This window comes from Ctenocephalides felis, unplaced genomic scaffold (genome assembly GCF_003426905.1).
Source record: "Ctenocephalides felis isolate EL2017-DRISC unplaced genomic scaffold, ASM342690v1 CF-g0.4_SCAFFOLD_01604, whole genome shotgun sequence".
In the NCBI taxonomy this organism is placed as follows: Eukaryota; Metazoa; Arthropoda; class Insecta; order Siphonaptera; family Pulicidae; genus Ctenocephalides; species Ctenocephalides felis.
In genome coordinates this window covers 17,275,091-17,296,730 of record NW_020537758.1, presented here as the reverse complement: position 1 = coordinate 17,296,730, position 21,640 = coordinate 17,275,091, and the positions used below count along the sequence as shown (strand labels likewise).

Genomic DNA, 21,640 nt, shown 5'->3' with positions numbered 1-21,640 from the left:
GACCAGGCAAATACAAATGGTGTTGCCCTACTCCAAAATAATGTCTACAAATATTCTTATGTTATTAATATAAATGGTCTATCATGCAGCTATAATGTAGTATATAATTAAAGCTTTAACAAATGTTTTTTTAAAAGAATAGTTATTCGTAAAATTATAAATATTTCTCTTTTTGCTTTATTAAATTTTGGCACCTTTTTAGCACCCTGGCAATACTACATGAGTGCCATCTGCTTGCGCGGTAATTAATTTTTATACTGACGTGTATGACAGAAGTGCAAAATTTAAAATCTTTTTAAAATGTTACTATTTTTGTATATTTAATGTTTAATTGTATTTTAGTAATATATTTTTTAAATATTGTATTATTTAAATTATAGAATGGTTTTTATTGTGAAAAGACATGTATTATTTTGGGCATTTACTCATATAATAATTTTTAGGTGAGTATTGCAGAATCGATTTTATTATAATTATTATTATATGTTGTTAGTTTATCAGCATAATAAATATTGAATTCAATATCAATCTTTGTTATATTATAATATACTAAATTTTTTATTTCTTTTACTTTCAGTGCATTACTGTTTGTGACACAAGCCAAAATTGCGTCAGAAAACTCAAGTGAAGCAATACAGAACAATGATGATTTTAATATTACAAGTGATTCTGAATTACAATATGTTGACAATGATGTTAAAGTTCCCCCAATAACTGATACTGGACCTGTTGAAAATATTTTGAGTGATAGTACTGACAATAATAAAAATAATAATGGTGCAGATGATGTGGAATTAAACTTAAGTGTGCAGGATACACCAAAAACTGAAGCACCAGATTTACTTCCATCTATGATTGCCATTGGTTTTAATGAAGCTGTTTCTCAAAACTCGGGATTGACTGATGGGTAAGTTTATATTGTACATTAACAATTGTTCGCCTGGATAATGTTTATTATGAGCTACATTTTCAAAATATGTTTTTGGAATTTGTATACATCAATGTCATTTATCATAGCAAGTCGTTACATGAGTCTCATAAATTATTTTTTATTGTAAACTTTTATGAAAAATTTCCATATAAGTGAAATTATTAAATTGGATAATTTGAATTATTTCTTGTGCATATAATTTCTGTTATCCATTCCCCATGAATTATTTACACAATACAATAGTTCAAAAACCAATAATATGATTTAAATTATATGATTATAATTATATTTTGAAGAAGCAATGCTTTATTTTGGTTATGTACATGTAAACTGGTTGTATTTCATATCTCATATGCAAATCTTGTTATAACTACTGATCTCAAAACAAATTTAAGAAAATTGTTATCAGAAGAATAGATATTTTTTCTGATACAGTTTATAACCGTAATATAAATTCATAACAGTAACAGAGCCTTACTTTTGGCTTATGGTAGAGAAGCATTTGCTTCTTAGCGAATTAGTGCATATGCACATAAATTTTAATATAAAATTAATTATAACCATAAATCATGCTGAGTTATGTGAATGCAACGTGAGGTAACTATATTTAATTGCTCAAATCTGTTTTTTATTGTATGATGTTTTCTCCATTGAAGAAGAGTCACAGTGGTACTTCAAACATATGAAAAACTTATTAATTTTTTTGTTAAACCTAACTTTTTCGTTGCAATAACTGGATAATAGGTAGTATTGGCCTAAGGCAGGTCAGAGAGCTGAGTTAAACTAAAACTTTAAATTATTGAATTTAAAAGTATTTACACCCTAATATATAAAAACAATACACACACACATATACACAGATTTTAAGTCAAGTGTTTCTCACAATAAAAAAAATCTAAAAGGTCTGGAACTTTAGTAGGGTCAGAAGGCCAATATGTTGGACTTTCAAATTCAATCGTTCAATAAACAGTTTGTTACGAAATAGTTATCCCATAACATCAAGCCTCACATAACAAACTCAAAAAAGCCTAAAACTTAAAAATATTTGAATTACAAAATTTATTCCATTGTCTGAAAAGAAATTCATAAAATCACACTTCTTGATAAAATCGTTTTTAGTGAAAAGTGTTAGTGTATGATCAATTATACAGGTAATTGATTCTATTTTTTCTTAACCCTTTTTAAAAAAAGGCTTTCAAATTTTCTAACATTTCTAATATTTTGTTATATAATCCAATCATTCATTTCATTACTTTCATTTTGATTATATTGTCTGAATTATATTACTTCTTCAATTTTATTAATTTTATATAAAAAATACTCCCTTTTCTACTTTTCTTAAATATATTGTTTATCAAGATCATGTTTCTTGACAGATGTCCTGAAGATGGAACGAACCTAGTTCCGAAACGTCGACAGTAAATAAATAAAGAAATGGTTTTTTAAAAAGACTTTCGTTTTTTTTTTACTTTTTGAATTCTTTGTTCGAAGCTCTACAATATATATATATATATATATATATATATATATATATATATATATATCATTTATTGATATTAGTGATCATACTCTATCGAGACTAATACGAAAAGGATCATGACCTCGCCTTCGGCCAGATGTCAAGCGTCCGATTGTTATAAAATAGTATACAACTTATAGGGGATAGGGGCATGAGATGAGGCATTTGATCTCGTATGTCTGAGCCAACATTTACATTTTACTTTCGATTATTTTAACATTCATTTGTTCACATAATTGATAACACCAGAAATTTGTCAGGATTTATCTTTCTATCTACTTCCGTTATAAAGTGCGTTATCTTTTTCATTGGGCATTTTTAGAGACGGTACATCCTTTCCGATATAAAAAAATAATGAAATTAATAAGAAAAATTGTTTCACATTTATTAGAGAAGAAAATTAGAAAAATCTTCACAGCTTATAATCGCATACTCCATTCTCCCACAAACTCGAATGCTACTTTGTTCTGTATCTCCGTAAAAGCCGGACCTGCTTTCGCCAAAAACTAATCAGCACGTTTCTGTGCCAATAGAATCCACTTTTTGAATCATTCTAATCGGATACTCCGTTCTCTCAGAAACTGCTTGCATTTCAAAGGGTTAAATAAAGCTGCTGCATCGGTTAACTGCTGCATCGGTTAAATAAAGTCTTAACTAAAGAAAAATCATCATAACAACCTATAGGACCTTATTTCTGACCAGTATTCAAATAAATACAAAAAACAAGTGAAATATTTTTTGAATCGTTGAAATTGCATGGTCCGTTCTGCCACAAACTGAAATGCTGTTTTTTAAACTTTTTGCTCGAAATCTCCCAAACGGTTGGACCTGCCTTTCCCAAAACTAATCAGCACGTCTCCGCGTCTATATGAATCGAATGTTTTTCTGATTAATTCAAATGGGTTTATCGGTGCTCCCAAAAATGTCGACGAAAACTTGTATCCACACATACACACATATATCAATTTTTTTTAAGGTATGCCAAAGCGTTCAGAAACCCTTGAAATGTAAAAATATGCAAAAAAATCATTTTCGATTTTTTTGCGTTTACTATAACTTATCCCCCGAGAAGTTGAATATTTAAAAAAACAGAAGGTGTATTTTGTTAGCTTTTTTAGAGGTTCCAAAATAAACTAATCTTGGTTTTATCAATCATCACGCCATGTATGTTTCTTAGCACGCTTCAAATCGATAACAGATCTAATCTTGTCATTAATTTTTGAATGTTTTTATTTTATATAAATCTGATCTTGTTTTGGTAAAATACATTAATTAAACTAGTGTTATAACTGAGAATTATTTATTTTCATAGTTGATTTTATTATCACTTCAAAAATCCCACGATTTTAATCGATTCCTCTGTTATACTTGTTATGGAGCTAAAACAAAGTTCTTTTAGCAAACGATTTTTTCTTAGATAATAGTAAGATTTGATGGCATATTCTAAGAAGAGAATAGGATGGAATATTCTAAGAGAGTAAGAAGAATCAATTTATACATATCGTAGGTGTTCTTGATATTGACTTTAAAAATAAATGGCCTTGTGTATGCATAACAGGAGTCGATTACTGAAGGCAAATAGTAAGAAACTATTTTGTTAGCTTTTTTCATTTGCAATTTAGATTGTCACCTTTAAGGTGCACTTCGATTGTAATTGAAAGCAAATGTCGTAGGAAACTGAACTCAATTTCTTCAACCATTTGTCATATGAATATCATATTTTTTTAAATGTCACACATATTTTTAATTGTGGCAAGACACATATTTTTAATTGTGAAGTGTAAAAATGTTTTACATGCACTAAAGTTTAAAAATGTTTTGCATGCCTTACTCATTCAGCTAAAATTTTCGGAGAAGAATGTCACGGTTTTGATATTTTACATTGGATACGTAAAATATTTAGCGTATTTGTAATTATATTATAACATGTTACTCAAATATGAGATCCTGATTTACGGAAACGGTGTAAAATATTTATCCATCTAAAAGAATTATTTTATAACATTTTATTGGAAGTAGAATATAAATCTGGTATCAAATTATCATTTTTTAAATATTTAGTCTATATTTGCTGAGTAAAATATTAATCCTGCTGAGTAAAAATTTACTCCTTCTTGGTTATTACTTTTCATGATCATTTTTGTTTTTCAATTTTCGTTACTATGTACAAATACAGTACACACGATTTATCAAATTTTAAATTAAACTTCGGAAAATTTCTTTATTTTTATTATGGGATTCATTTGTGTACACAAGATGATAAAAATGTGGTTTTTAATCATCAACAATGATGATACAGTAAATAATAACTTAAGTGTATGTAGTAAGACGTAAAACATGAAAAATATAAAGCAATTTATGAAGTGTTTATATATTTTGATTTTATATTTACTGACTTGGAAAACAAGAAAACTAATTAGGAGAAAGTGGTGTATATAATTGATATATTGACCATGATACACTTTTAATTCCATTTTGTGTAAATTTATCACTTTACACAATTTGATAAGACTTTGACATTATAATTGTAATACTTATGTGAATCTTAATAAAAAATGAACTGAAATATGTTTCAAGACTGCGTTTTTTTAATAATTGCTCTTATACCATCCGGAACATCAGCCAATTTTTGGCAGTAATTTTAGTTTGTGCCAATCCAGTGTTTGAAGCCAAATTTTTAATTTGAAGAAATATTGTTTATAAACAAATAATCACATACTTACCACTTGAAACCAATTGGCGCTAAGAATAATTTCAGAAGCACACGTATTTTTTTATCACTTTTATTTATTGTTTTTTTATAATTTTAATTACTTTCTTCATTATAAATATTTATTATAATTTACATTATTTTGCTAGATTTTTTTTGATAATCTTTTTATATTAAACATTACTGTGCCCGTGAGCATTCTTCATTTTATCAATGAAAAATACATACCTGTATAATCATTTTCTGATAAGTATTAATAAAACATTTATTTTATTATTCACCAGTCTATTGCGATTTCATATATACTTATCGGTCTTGTAATGAAATCAGTTGTAGCTAATTATAACTGGGTTCCTAATTAACATAACATTAAACATTTATTTTTACAACGCGATTAAAATTTATTTATCAGACGTGCAACTTCCTATTGGCGTCACGTTTTTGATAAAGTTAAATAATAAGACTTGCATATTTGAGAGCGGAATTGCACTAAATTGAAATAAGCTGATTTTATGATATATTTTTATAGAAAAGTAACGATTTTGCAAATAATGATATCACTTATCATTACTGCGTCTGATGCAACACTTAAATTTTATTAGATCATTTGGATATTTATCTGATCGCAAGTTGCTTGTACATAAGTTATCTTCTGGTTCGATCATCTTGTCTTCTGTTTTTTGAGAACCTCGTTGCACATTTAAAACTTCAAAATTATAAAAGAATTGGGTCTGATTGATATACCTGGCTTTATAGTCTTCAGACATCATTGTATATATAGATCAGCCAGATCATATTGATCTGGTTTATTCTTTTATTATTGATGTCTAGACAGGGTGCTTATACATATTTTACATTTATAATTACTTTTAGGCTTGTACTGAATATCGGGTCACTATTAGGTATTCGACAAAAATGGATTTTGAGATGAGACTCGTATGTTTGGATAAAATTTGATGTGAGATGAGTTCTTGAGTGCATATATAATAAATTAAACTTTAACGGCTTTTAAGATTATAAATGAAGGCATCCAAAACGCTTTTCTGAATATTTATCTAACTATATGTTATTGTATATAAGAGAAGTGGTTATATTTTTGTTATTTTTAATAGGAAACAATTAATGGTTACGCTTAAATAATGCAATCAAGATTTCAACTCTTTTCTTAAGAATTAGTAATATATCACATCATAACAACCCATGAAATTCCGGTACCAGCAAGTTTATTTTATTAGAAATAAATACAAAACATATTGATAACTAATTGTACACCTATGTAATTGATAGGTAGTAAGAAGAATATATTCAAAACTCCCTTTTCGTGATATACTCGTATGTATGGTGGACAAAAACTATTTCCTAAAAATGCAGTGAAGTTAGTTTGTAATGAATTTTAAATTTTTTTCACAATTTGATGTTTTTTTGTTTTTTGACTATATTAACTTGACTTACTACACTCACCTACTTGTATCAAATCTATTATATTAATAATTTGGTGCATGCCTTATTGTATGAAAATAGTATTTAGCACAGGGTTACTTTTTAACATAGTTTTCTACCCTTTATATCCGAAGGGTATATAAATTATTTACCCCACAGGCGTGCGCAAAGAGCAGATTCTGGTTAAAATGGTATTGATGCCAATTCCAAAATTGGAACATTTTGAATTGGAGTCGAGGTTTTACTGTTTACTTTGATTATAATAGTATTGGCAAGTTCAATTTTACATCTATTGTTGAATCTGCATGAAATGAATACGTTAATAAGTAGTAACCGTTTTCCTTTCAATTATTGGACATTATTTGCTTGAACTCATAACTGGACTTTTGCACAGTTCATTTTGTTTTCCTTGAGCTCCATTATTGCAACTTTTGAACTGAACTGTGTACATTTTGTGATTTATAGCTAATAAATTTGTAACAAAATTTACAGTTGGGAAATAAATAGCCCAGGCACGCAAATATCAAGTTCAATGTCTCATTGTGCATCATCTGCATGTCGTTCATGATTTTGAAGCGCAGTAGTATGCATTCAATTCAGTTTCGAATCTATTTTTATTTTCTACGTAGCATTATTATTATAGTAAACATTTCGTATGAACCACGTGATGAACCCAGATTGAAAATTACTTATCGTGAAATTAATGATTGAAAGTCATTTGGGCGTGAAATTCCATATTTTTCATTAGATAAAATTTTTTTAAATGAAATTACGAAAATGACGCGACATATGTAGGCGCCACTTTTAAAGAATCGAATCATCCGAATTCGATAAGATTATTCATTATCAAGAACAATGAACTGAAGATAACAAAACTATTTTTGAAAGAAATGTAAATGTTGATTTAGCGATAAGGGATAGTTAAAAAATATTGATCGGATGTTATTAAGTGATTTGAAAATAATTTTTCGTTATCTTAGATTGTTCAATTCGCAAAATGACGATTTTTGTTGATTAGTCAGTGAAAGTCGAGGTTATCTTAAATTAGTTATTTTTAGAGTCGGCAACACATAAGGATCCTACTAGCTGTTGGGAAACTCCAAAATCGTTTGTAATCACAGAATAAAACATATCACAGTTTTACACAGTATTTTTTTTTCAACTTGCATTGCAGTTGAAAAATAATGGAAACTACTGGGTTCTTACCGATTTTTAACTTCACGAAAGAGAAGTTCATGTTTCAACCCAAAAATCCGATTCGCTAATTTTATATTTTCTTGATCTTTCAAGCCATTTCGAATTGAATGAGACCAAAATTGGAAAAAGTATGTGTGTGTGTATGTGATCTTTGACCTTTCGTCCACGTTTTCTCAAAAACGGCTCAACCGATTTCAAAAATTTAAAAGCCATTCCATGTATCATTTCATGTTCCAGGATGAGGATGAGGACTAGTGTTTTCAGTTTTCCGCAATGATCGGCCGAGCCGTTTCTTCGTATTTATCAAAAAAGCGTAAAATGTTTCGTTCACGTTTTAGCTCACAATTCTGAATAGATTTTTGAAATTCAAAAACCCTTCTAAAGATATTGGATGGGAATCGTGCTGATTAGTCTCTAGTAAAGATCGGCCGGGCCGTTTGAAAATTGTTTTTTCAATTTTTTTTTTTACGATAGATATCATGGTTTTAAAGAACATACTAAAATATTACGGCCTTACGACAAGTCGTTTAATTTTAATTCCTAATTTAATACATCAATTAATTCTAATTTTTACAGATTTATCTGTACTGATTTAAAATGGATATTTTAAGTGATAAAATAAAACTGTATTCCACAAAATGCAAGAATGTTCTTGAGTTAAAAATTAGCAAATTAAAAAAAATACACTTTCTTACAAAAATGATTGCAATCGGATTCTAATCAGAGAATTGATTTGTGTTTTGTTCATGATTTAGAATTTTGTATTCAGTTGTTTTGTTTTTTTTTTTTTTTTTGAAAATTTTGACATACAGCTCTATTATACAGCATAATGGTTAAAATATAAAATGTCAGAAGCAATTTTTTATTCAAAATTTAAATTATCCACTTTATAAATAACATATCGTAGGAGTAAGTTATAGTAATCGCAATAAAAATGAAAATATTTTTTTTAATATTTCTTTACGTTTCAAATGTTTCTGAATATTTTGGCATACCTTAGAAAAAAAAAATATGTATGTTGTGTATGTGTGTGGGAATACAAATTTTTGTCGACGATTTCGGGTTTTGAATAATTTTGAAAAGCATTCGATTCATATTGATAAGGAGATGTGCTGATTAGTTTTTGGCGAAAACAGGTCTAGCCGTTTCGGAGATACGGTGCAAAAAGTGCCAAAAATGGTAACAGATTTTTGAGAGAACGGAGCGTCGGATTTGTATGATCAAAAAACATTTTATAAAAAAAACAAAAAATATTGATAAATATTGAAATATTTGTATTGACGAAATGAAGAACTGATGGAATTTTTGGGAAGGCAGTTCTAGCAGTTTCGGAGATCCAATAAAAAAAAGTGACAAAAAATGCCATTTCGCGGACAAAAATGATTATTAGACATATGCACATCAAATTATCACATATTTTATGAATATTTTAATTATAAGAACAAAATTTTGTTTACTTTTCTTCCATGGGTTCCGTACCAATATTTATCCACATTTTAGCGACGTGATTTGAAAAACAGTTTAAATTTCCAAAATATTTCAAATTATTAAGAAAAATTGTTTTGAAAAATTTTAAAAATCTCAAAAATCGATTTTTTTCAGAGTTCTAAAACAAAACTTAATCTTTTTTAAAAATTTTAATTATGTGTTATTATAAATAGTGCTATGTGATTTTTTTTTGGGGGGATAAATTTTCTTTCCTCTTTTTTGTCACAGAATTATGTCACAATTTGTATATCTGAAATACTTATTATTGTATTGATAGAACAAATATGAGGGATGATATACCTACGGGTAAAAATCCGGAATAAGAAATATTATGTACACATATATATTTACTGAAATATATTTATTTATTATTATATTATTAATTTTAATTTTTGGCACGAGAAGTTCCAGCAATTTGCCTCATTACGGCACTGGTCTGCTAATGCTTGCCGTGCATAACTGGAATCATTCATACTCATACAAATCATACGGTACTGGCGTCAAGCGGCAGTCTTATCGCGACTGTTCGCCTCATAGCTGCTTGTTGAGTTTTTCGCGAAATTCTACACGTGGGTGCATTTATAAAAAAAATTATAAAGTGACACAGGAACTAATCTCATTAATTAATATAATTAAAAAATTATAAAATGCTAAAATTAATAAATGTTGTGGTATTTAAATTGGTGACAAACATGAGAAGTTGGATGAAAAGATAATAAAAATCAATTGCACTTTTAGTTTAAAATCTGACACAGTGTTGCTTTTAAATTCTTTATAATGTTCAGAACTATAAAATATTCATTCCAATAACCACTTGTGTCTTTTACCCCAAATGTTACATTATCCTGATGTCAACTTCTGATAATTATCTCCAATCGTTCTCAACCTGCATCTTTACAGTCGCGTTTTGCTGCTGCGTTTATCTTTACAATGCGCCAGTTTTCGAAGTGCATTTAACTGAACTTAGTGATGTGCCTTTATTGTACTTCAACAAAAGACTTCAAGAAGATAGTAATTATTGTGCGAATTGTAATTCCATTGACAGTTTCTTTTCGAATGTGTATGTATCAGTTGGAAAATGTTAATGGTTAAAGGATTGAGGAAAGGGTTTGTGGACGTGAGAGTTAATAATGCATTTTTAGTAAAAAACATTTAGTATATTTTACAAATTGCTATATAAATATTGGCTTAATTAGAGCTTATTGACTAATTCAACCGTAAAATAGACCAATGTTATGGCAAGGCTATGCTACGCTGCGTTCTTTCATGTAAAATGATACTAAAAACTGTCCAAATGTTATATATTTGCTCAGACGTTTTACACATAAAATATAACTTTTCGCATGCATTATTATTTATTTATTTATTTAAATATATAGCTCACAGATTTTTCCAAGAGGACTCAAAAATAAAGTAAAAATGACAAAAAAAAATAAAATTATGACATATCAGAAAGATGCACTTTTGATAAAAAATTTTTTGACGAAGGTTCTATACAGCATTTTGACAATTTTTAGTACAATTTTATATGAAAATCTCTTTTAAAAAGGTCTATTTAACGACCGAATTGGCTCATTAATATAATTATGTAAATGTGTACTAATAAGTTTTGATTGTTTTTTCTTTTGGCTTACTAAAACTTATTTATATAATTGATTCTTGACTAAACTCCATAATTAGTGGGTACTGAACAACTTGAGATTATATATGAAAAATTCGAAAAATAAAATTTTAAACAAAGCTGCACAAAATTAATATAAAGAATTTTGATTTTTTATTCGAAAATAAATATTTTTAATTACCATGAGCAACTTACAATGTTCATTCTCCCTGCGAATATTTTACTATTTTTTGCAATGTTTTTACTAATAACATTAGCATAGTATTAATTCATATACCTTTAATGAATTTAATTTTCACTAATTAGTTTTGTGATTATTTACCACATATCGTGTATAAGTGTGATACGAACTATTTATCTAAAATTACTTTGAAATCGATCACAAATTACTTTTATGGTCGATTTATAATTATCTGTTTTGCTAGCAATATGGTAAATTCATTTTGCTATTTATAACGAATATTGATTGAGTTATTAATTATGTAGATCTTCGTTGAATTAGAAATTAAAAGATTTCTAATGTTAGTTTTCTAATTCAATATTGATAAATTTGTATCTCTGAGTTTGGGCAAAACATGTTTTTGTGGTAAGAAAACTACTTTTTTGTCTTGCAAGAGGAAGGTTGCATATTGATAGCTTTTCATATGAATTTCTTCGTGGAATTAAAAGATGCTAATGTTACTTTTCTAATTTAATATTGATAAATTTATAAGAAAAGTGATAAGAAAACTACTTTTTTATCTTGCAAGAGGAAGGTTGCATATTGGCAGCTTTTCATATGAATTTCTTCGTGGAATTAAAAGATGCTAATGTTACTTTTCTTATCCTATATAGATAAAATTGAGCAAAACATGTTTTTTGAAGAAAAATAATTTAATTTAGCTTGAGTTCAACTACACCTTTAGTCGGACCAATATACCTAACGGAATTTGTTTTGTGTCAGCAACTCTTGTCTTGGCATTTTTCCACAATTTTGACTGTAAACAAAGATCACGCCATATCATATCTTAATTTTATTCTCACGCAGATCACAATTACCTGTGATTTTTAAAAATAACGCACTTTCATAAATTGGTAAAAGATTGGTATCGAAAATTAAATTGTCTATAGGCTAGCAGCTTTGTTGACTTAATTCATATGGAAAATTTATGTAAACGCATTATAGATAAAAGAGTTTGACATTGAATTGAATATTAATAAGTTCATCGATCGTATAACAATGACACAGTAATTTGTGTGTTACTAGGAAAATTTGTCAGCATTTAATTCAATGACTAGAGAATTATTTTCTTTGGAAAATGAGTATATGATTTAGTATTCTGCAGTAATAATAATAGATAGTAGAAGATTTTATATTGGGGATCAATCATTAGGATAATTATGACTATCTTCAGTACAAAAAATTAACTAGTGGTGCATGGCATTGTGTCTTAGTGCAAATTGCTGCTCTTTCTTTTAAAAAACATAATTACCATTTTTGGCCTCTTTTGCCCTGTATCTCCGAAACAACTGGACTTGCCTTTGCCAAAAATCATTTAGAACGACCGATTTTTTTGTTTTTTTTTCTTCTTTACCTTTCTTGTTTTTTTTAATTTTTTTTTATTATTTCACTCATTATCAATAGAAATCAAATGTTACTTTAAATCATTGAAATTGGTCGATTCGTGTTCTCGAAATTGTATCCGCACATACATACACACGCATACATCCATTTTTTCTAAGGTATGCCAAAATGTTCAGAAACCTTTGAAACGTAAATATATATAAATAATTTAATTTTCGTTTTTTTTGCCATTAGTATAATTAACGCCATGGGAAGCTAATTATATAAATATGGTTACAGTATAATTTTATACAATATCTGATGTTTTCTTCGGCGCGTTACTCCTAGAAATTTGATCACATTCTCATCAATTTTTAATTTTAAATGGTTGTAAAATTAAAATATATATATAATTTTAAATATCACGTTCAATTCTTTCTTACAGATTTTTCCATGCACTGTTTATATAGTGCAAATATTTTTTTAATTGCTTTATCGAGTCAATATTTGGATTGTATTTTTTAAACACGCACCGAGTTTCTGGAACATTATTGTAATCAAATGTGGAATGTGGGTAAATGTGTCTATTATTATTCTGATTGCTTCATTTTTTTACGTTCGGTAATATATTTTTATTATATCATACTTTTTAATTGACTTGAGAAATGAATAATATAAACTTTAATTAGCAATTTATATCTCGATTTCTGAAAAAACTTACTAAACTATAAATATCAAATTTGGTTTAGTTAGCAGTATACACGTTTGTGAGAATTTCTAATAATTTAAATTGTGGTCATGATGGGAAAGTACTTTCGTAAAGTGCTTTTCTTTAAACTTTCGGAATTCATAAGTAAACTTGCTAAGTTAATACAAGGTGTAATAAATAAAATAAAAAAAATTGTAAGGTACCCAAAGATGCTTTTTTTGCTGTTGATAATTTAAATGGTGCAGTTAGATATATGAAGCAAAATTTAAATAAGAATTTATGAAGTTTATAACTAGTGCAAAATTGTTACATTCTTCATAAAAATGTATCATTATTAGTTTTATGATGCAACGAGTTTCTATATGTAGTAATCCGCCAATCTCCAGCAATTCACATATGTTTTGCATTCTCTAATATAAATATCAAATATTATCTATCGAGACACGTCAGCTTTTACAAATACTGTTTTTGCAAATCTGTTTTTTAAACTTATCAATTTTTATCGCACTATGTTTTCTTTTTTCAAACATATGTTATCTAATTTGCTGCAACGGCAATTTTATAATTAGAATTGTTCCACTAAACTCTATGAACTAGTTTTTTTAGATGTTTTGACAAGGTAGCTTGGATAATGATATAATTACTATATACTTTTTGGACGATAAATTTCAAAATCGTTATGTTTTAATAGTTGACAATCTACTTCTGGTTTGGTGAAACGCATGGTCGATTTTTTTTTATTAACAGCAAGACTTATCTAACATTTTTGCCAATGTCCCAGTAACCCGGATAAAATAGGTTTTGGATAACATTAATTACATTGATTACCTATATTTGTATTATTGATAATTCAAGTATTATATTTAATAGTTTGCTGAAGGAATTCCATAATATTTTTTTGTTTACTTGACTATCGTCGTACATAAGTTTATATTATTGTTTTTGTGTAGCAAGAAAAGGAAGTAAATCACTAAAAAATCACTAACAATTTCAATGCCATTCTTCAACACTTCTAATAAATATTTTGAATTCCCACTGCCAAGGAAAACATGAGAATATAACTCGGTTGCAATTTTTAGAAATTCAAATTACATATGTTTAAGGCATATTTTCATATATTGTTTATAAATTTTAGCTCATGGAATTTTTCTTTTGCTATTGTTATTAAGTGAACCATTCAGTTCACTGAATTTGTACATTTTTTGTATGTAAATATTTTATTTTATTTATTAATAGCAATCTGTTTGTATATTTTATGTTGAGGATGAGGATCTCTTTTTCATAATATAATTCACATCTTATCTATATTGACAACAATTAGTCACAAAAATTAATTAAATTCTCTATTTTAAAGGCCATAATTAGGGTATTATGTATTGGTAGATTATAATCAGATTGGTAGATTATAATTCTCATATTTTTCTAATTGAGTTCTTTCATGGTTGATAAATTATTTGTAACTATTTTTATCCTATCTGCTAAAATGTTTTGCTTACAAAATATAATTAGTGATAACCATGTTAATGCTTTGTTTTAAAATGCTTGTTCAATTACCTTGGAAATTAGTTTGTATGCAAAGAATATTTTAAAATAAAAAAAATAGTTACAAATGATAATGTAATTCATATCTAGTAAAATTGTTTGTCCTATACCTAATTCGAGAATTTCATAAAATTATTATGAATTATTAAAGAACTGGAAAATTTTTAATAATTTCTTGTGTGGAAAAAATTATCTATAAAGCTTTGTTTGCATTTTTAAAATAATCAAAATAATAACAATGCAAGTAAATATGTTTTATGCATTTTTTACATGCTACATAAAGATCACGTTTTTAAATAAATTTTTATATATTTACTCTTACAACTTTAATACAACTTATATGGTTTTTTACATAAACAACATAAAAGTAATTTAAAAGGATTTTTTTTAATTATTGCTATTAATTTACTAATAGTTTATCTCCGAATTGAATACCACATGACAAATTTATTTTACTGCAATTATTGGTATAAGTTTTTATTACAGAAGTGAAAGATTTATGTAACATGATCAGGAAGTCATAAACTTTTCTTAATTTCCTATTGTATATAAAGATTTTTTTATTTCATTTAATTGAATTGTTGTTTTTGGCATAAACTGTTTTCGTCGTTTATTATATTTCACTAATAAAATTTCTAATAAAACATATGTTCGTGCCAAATGTTTGTCATATACAATTAGTGCAATACATTTCATCACCAATTTGCTGACGCTTTTAATTTGTTTTATGTATAATAATTCTATGTTGAGCAATATTGATTTGTGATGGTAATAATAATAAAAGAAAATTATATACAGGCATAAAACTTTTCTTTCGACAAAATTTCAAGTACCAATATTGTTGGAAATAATTTGTGAACATGTAATAATTTTAAGATAGGAAAACTTGGTACGTTATTAAAAAATCAGAGCATGAAATACCGTTGGAAGAATATGTTGTGGCACATGTGCTAAAAAATTCTTAAAATTTTTGCACTGATATGTTATTTAGCCAGATTCGATACATAATAATATTGTTGCTTACTATTGCTTAATATTGTCTGATGTCAAGCAGCAGTGACATTGGTTTTTACTTGAAAATAATAGAAGGCAATATATTTTCAAATGAAAAAACACTTTCCCAGGATCAGTGCAAAAATTATCAGTACTACAGAAACTGTAATGGTTGGTGACTGATAAATTCGTCACAAGACAGAGTTTGGAAAAAGCAAATGCTTCATCTAATATCTTTTTTAATAATGTAGCACTGTTTTCATCTTTCATTCTTCATAAATCAATCATGTTCTGATTAAGACTATTGATATACTGCAATTTATATGTAAACATTTAATAATCGTACGATCGATCGTTATCGTTGTAAAATTAACCCAGATTTTACATTACAATACACCGATAACAATCGGTATAACGCATTTATATTTGTTGATATGTAAATAGCTTATTCAATTAATTTATTGATGCAATAATCCACACCTAATTGAACGTAATCTAAAATGTAACTATTTAATTATATATTCAATTCATGTTGTAATGTTAGTCGATTAAGATAGTGTTTAATGATCACGTCATTGGAAACTCGTCAAATAATTAGTAATCAAAATAGTAATTGAAATAATTTGTCGATAACAAAATCATAATTTGGTAAGGAATATAAAGAAAGCATTCAGTACTGGTAATTGTGCAGATGTTTTAAAATTGCAATCGCAAGCTTGAAGTTTGCTAGTTTGTATATGCGTAATTACATTGCGTAAATTTTTGTTCTATATTCAATTCTGATTAAAAATCCAAGGCCTTGCAATATTTCTTAGGCATGCATAGTATGTTAGTAATAAAACAATGCGATTGTAATTCAAAAACTTGATGCAATATTTAGATTTACCGAAAGATACGTGCACCTTTCCTTTTGGTACTAATTACTAATGATGCAAAAAAAATATTTACATTAGTCAAATAATCACTTTTATTCGGGCTATAGATATCTTTATTGCTGCCATTAATTTTCATTAAAAAAAAACAAGTAATGCTTCATCTATCAGTACACATTTACGTCCACTTGTCTTTTCCTCACGCACTATTTTCAAGAATTTAATAAAAATGTATATATTTTTTATAACAGATGATCAGCATTTAGACAAGAGTGGGAGTTAACTTAACACATAGAGTAAGATGGTTAATGGGAAAATTTTGGTAAACTTATTATTCATTTTTATAGTGGTCGACAACAATTTAGGCACATTAGCCTTAATACACAAATATAATAGGTGAGAGTTCGAAAAGAAAAGTTAAACTTCAATATTAATAGTTGTAATGAATTTTTATTGGTATACAAATATCCAATGCACGTGTATGCAAGCTTATTAATATTGTTGAATCGAAGTGAAAGATAATTTATATTATTTTTTGTAGTCTTTATTAATCTAGTATGTTTTTGTTTCAGTTTGACGGACTCTGCATTTCCTGCAGTCGTATCTCTCGTGGATACCACTTCCCAGGATTTCCAAGCCTCTATAAACGATGAGCAAAAATCGGATACATTTCTTAATAATGTCACACATCATGCGAATACTATTCCTTCGGCGAATATATCACCACCATTAACGATTTTGAACGACACTGTTGAACAAGATGAATATGTTGTTAAGGCAGAACCAAAAACTATACTTTCAAATGCCGAAAGTGAGGAAACGGCGCCAACTGTACCACAATCGAAAGATGACCAAGGACATGGTGAAAATGGAGACAATTTAGTGCCAACTGATATAAATGTTCCGATTTTGGATGTCGATTCTGACAAAAATAAGGAAACTATGCCGGTGTTTTCTGAATGGGCCCAGAAGCAACTTGAAGAAGCAGAGAAAAATAAGGAGCAAGTTATTAATATTTCAGCGCAAAATCTGGCTGGAAAAAACAAAACTGTTAAGAGCGTCAATTTAAAACATCACACATCAAAAAACTATGCATCACCAGACTGCAACGCCAAAATTATAGCAGCAAATCCTGAAAGTTCCAGCATGAGTTCAGTTTTATCTCCTTTAAGAGACGAATACGCTTTAAACACTTGCACAAGCAAAATATGGTTTGTAGTAGAATTATGTGAATCGATACAAGCCAAAAGGATAGATCTAGCCAATTTTGAATTATTCTCTTCTTCGCCAAAAGATTTTTCTGTGTCTGTAAGTGCACGGTTTCCGACTAGAGACTGGTCGAACGTTGGCCAATTCACGGCCAGAGATGAAAGAACTATTCAGAGTTTTGATTTGCATCCTCATTTATTCGGCAAGTACATTAAAGTGGAAGTATTATCTCATTATGGCAAAGAACATTTTTGTCCAATTAGTTTATTCAGAGTATACGGTACATCGGAGTTCGAAGCTTTTGAAACTGAAAATCCTACCCATCCTGTTCATGCTGATATTGACGAAGACACCGATTTGGAGGAAGCAGTAAATCCTGATGAACGAAATCAAACTGAATTAAATTTGTTTGGTTCAGCAAGAGATGCAGTTATGTCTATCATGAAAAAAGCTGCAGAAGTTTTAACTAAAACAGTGGATAGTAACAAAAACATCACTATTAACGACACAATAGTTTCTACAAAATCAAATATTTGTAGAACTCCTAGCCATATTATAGTGTGTGATAATTGTAGCGATTTACTTTATAGTGAATTATACGAAATTTTAAGTTGTCGTAATGAACAATTAGATAAATTAATTAAAAATAATCTAATAAAGAAATTAATTCATAATACTAATGTATGTCTTAAATACGGTTTGGATTTTAGTGATAATGCAATGGTTACGATGCATAACGATACTATTCTGTTTTTTGAGTCAGCTTTTGAACCCAAATATGTAGTAGCACTTTGTAATGCATTTGCGATTATGGAGAAGAAGGTTGTATTGAACACAAGTTTCGAAGAAATTTTACCAGATAAATCCAGGTTAACCGTTGATAGCAGTGACAATAATACTCCGATTGTTTTAGAACCTGAAACTTTATTGCCGCCCACAAAATATCTTCACGAAACTGAAACTGCACAACCAGAAGAAACTTATTTAACTGAAGCACAGGACATAAAGTTACCAGAACATGTAATCCAACCTGAGATTCTTAATTCAACAGACAATGGTATAGTTACAACACCAGATTTCGCGACAGAAATTGATAATAATACTGAATACCCAACAGAAATAGTTAAAAATGAAAAAAATATTGAATTAATAAAGAATGAGGAGCCACCAGTACAGAAAAATATCTATAATATACCAGAAGAAGTAGTTGTTGATCCAAATATTAACGCGGTTGAGGAACAAGTCGTCGTTGTTGCAGAAGAACCTTCGAAATCAAATGGCCAAGAACAGATTGTAGAAAATTACGAAAATATGTTTATAGATTTAGAATCTAATGATACCCTATCCTCTTTGAGAGATCCGGCTACAACTAATACAGGTTCTGCTAACTTGAATACTCAAAATGTACCGAAGGAATCTATTTTGATACGGCTTTCCAACAGATTAAAGGTAAATAAAAAATATGAAGTATAAGTACAAACTCGTGCCAAAATTAATGTTTTATTATACACCTAAGTCTGTTTTTCCAAGGTCTTTTTGTACACGGTTTGAAAATTGAATATTTTTAATTTTTTCACACGATTTTATTCCATTTAGCACGATTTGAAATGTTAAATTCTTTTGTCAAATTTAATTTTTGCGAAGTATGTTCATATCACAAAAAAGTATTTATGAAAGAAAAAAGTCTGAAACCATCGATAGTATCGATAGTTTGCGAACACTAGAGTAAAAATTTAAGTGAATTCCCCTTTAGCGCGTACAAACAATTTTTACTGGTCAAAGCAAATGTGAATAGCACTAATTTAGGGGAATTTCCTTTATGTGCATACAATAAAATTTACTGGCTAGAATGCGATTACGACAGCAATTAAATTTATGTTGTTGTATTTATGATTATCACTTATTCTATTTTATTTTATTTTTTACCTTAAAAATTGAATAACCTGTTCTTTTCACAACATAGTTTCTTAGTTTCTGAACTTGCCTTACATTTAATTTATATTACTTTTGCAGTGCATAGAGTGCATATCTTTTTTATCATTAATTACTATGCTTGTGAAAATAAGCATTATATATTTGATTTAATAAAATAAACATGAATTCTTGTTCTTAAAAATTCCTGTTTTTCACTAATTTTAATAGGCTTTAGAGATTAGGAACAAATCACCAATTTTTGTATAAGATCAATGTCTTTTCTACACGTTTTTTTTTACACGGCTTCTTCTGGAACCAATCTACCGTGTAAAAACAGACTTAGGTGTAATTTTTAAATTTTCATTTTTAAATTATTTTATTTCTTGCAGGCTTTGGAGAGAAATATGTCGTTATCAGGACAATATTTGGAAGAGCTCAGTAAGAGATATCGAAATAAAGTAGAAGAACTTCATTCAGCTTTTGATGCAATCAAGACAACTATATTGGAGGAGAGTAAGAACCGTATAAGCCAAGATCAGAAAAAATCTGAAGAAATTATGCAACTTCAACAACAAGTTTTATTCCTAACGAACGAAATTCGCATATTAACAGAGGAGAAAAATAGTATACAGAGCAAAATTTGGTGGATAATACAATTTGTTTTAATTGTTATCGTCATAGCATATATTGTTATGGAGCTGTTTTATAAAGGAAATAAACAAATCGAAGAGAAAAAAGTGAAGAAGAAACGAAATACAATCAGAAGGAGAAAATCTGTTGAAGGCGTTAGTGGTCATATTTCACCAGTGTCGAAGAAACGGCGTCCTAGTACCGAAGCCTTGAATATTTCAGGGACTTATAAAGATTTATTAAAGCAAGAGGGAAAGGAAAATGTAGATGAAAACAATGTTACGGTACGAGATTTTAATGATGGTTCATGGATTATTGCAAAAGTTGATAAGAAAAAGAAGAGAAAGAGGCCACAAAAGTCTTTAACCAATATCATGTCAACTTTGCCCAATTCAAAGGCCATTGTGAGTACCATAAATGGATCTTCTTCCACCATCGATGCAATTAAACCCGTGGTTGGTAACGGAACCGCAATGTTTTTGGAAACCGGTGCAGCAAAAGGTAAAGTGAACAATTTAAATAATGAAATTAGTGTATCCAAAAGCAGTGTGAACAATTTTAGTGTGCCTCAAGGAAATGGTGCTGTTGAGAGGAGATCCATACGCGTTCCATCGGGTTTTCTAAGATCCACCTTATACAGGTCTAAAACCTCCAGAAGCTCTGATAAGAGTTTACAGCAAAAAGCCCACAATTGGGATTGGTACCGACGAAAGAAAAACGATCCAGATAATTCAACTAGTCACCGTAGCTCACCTATATCAGATTTTGAAAACATGTGTGAAAATTTGGCAAATAACGATATAGTCAGTGATACGAATTCTGTGAACAGTTCATTAAATAGTTCTGTTAATAGTAATAATTTTTTAGAAAAGAAAGACAAAAACAAAGCATATTTTAAAAAAATATTCAAACGTGTTTTTTAATTGTGTATTGTTGTAATAGGAAACTTTTACACAAGCTTGTTAGGTAGTGTATTTTAATTAATTAATTTATATTTAAGTATTTATGTGCCGTTATATTCTTAGTCAAATCAAAGTGAAGTCAAAGTTTAGATCGTAATATCTATAAGAAGTGGCATTTAGTTATGAAAATTTTAATTTTGTGCAGGAGAAGTGAGGTGTTAAAATGCCTTTTTTATTATATTACTTTATGTTGTAAATTAATTTAAATCGTTATGCAACGCGCATTTAGGCTGTGATGTGTTAAAACTGGTTTATTTATTAAGACTTAGTTAGCAGCGTTGTTAAATTATTGTGGAGACTTGTTTGAGTTGATTGGATGTTTTATAAGAATTAAGCTTGGATTTTGTACATATATTTTTA

The 21,640-nt window shown here is 28.4% G+C and overlaps 1 protein-coding gene across 4 annotated transcripts; it reads left to right on the top strand.

Moving 5' to 3' along the window:
- The first annotated feature begins 308 nt into the window (after positions 1 to 308).
- On the top strand, positions 309 to 21,584 carry LOC113372411 (SUN domain-containing ossification factor). Of its 4 annotated transcripts, XM_026612736.1 has the most exons (5): positions 309 to 443; positions 578 to 907; positions 17,138 to 19,223; positions 20,078 to 20,819; positions 20,881 to 21,076. In XM_026612736.1, the coding sequence occupies exons 1-5, from the start codon at positions 382 to 384 to the stop codon at positions 20,940 to 20,942; spliced, it is 3,282 nt and encodes a 1,093-aa protein (XP_026468521.1). In that variant the 5' UTR covers positions 309 to 381; the 3' UTR covers positions 20,943 to 21,076. The 4 variants fall into 4 exon arrangements, with proteins under 4 accessions (XP_026468521.1, XP_026468518.1, XP_026468519.1 ...); XM_026612733.1 differs by having other exon boundaries at positions 20,078 to 21,584; XM_026612735.1 differs by lacking the exons at positions 309 to 443; positions 578 to 907 and adding exons at positions 10,218 to 10,345; positions 16,817 to 16,961 and having other exon boundaries at positions 20,078 to 21,584.
- The last annotated feature ends 56 nt before the right edge of the window (positions 21,585 to 21,640 follow it).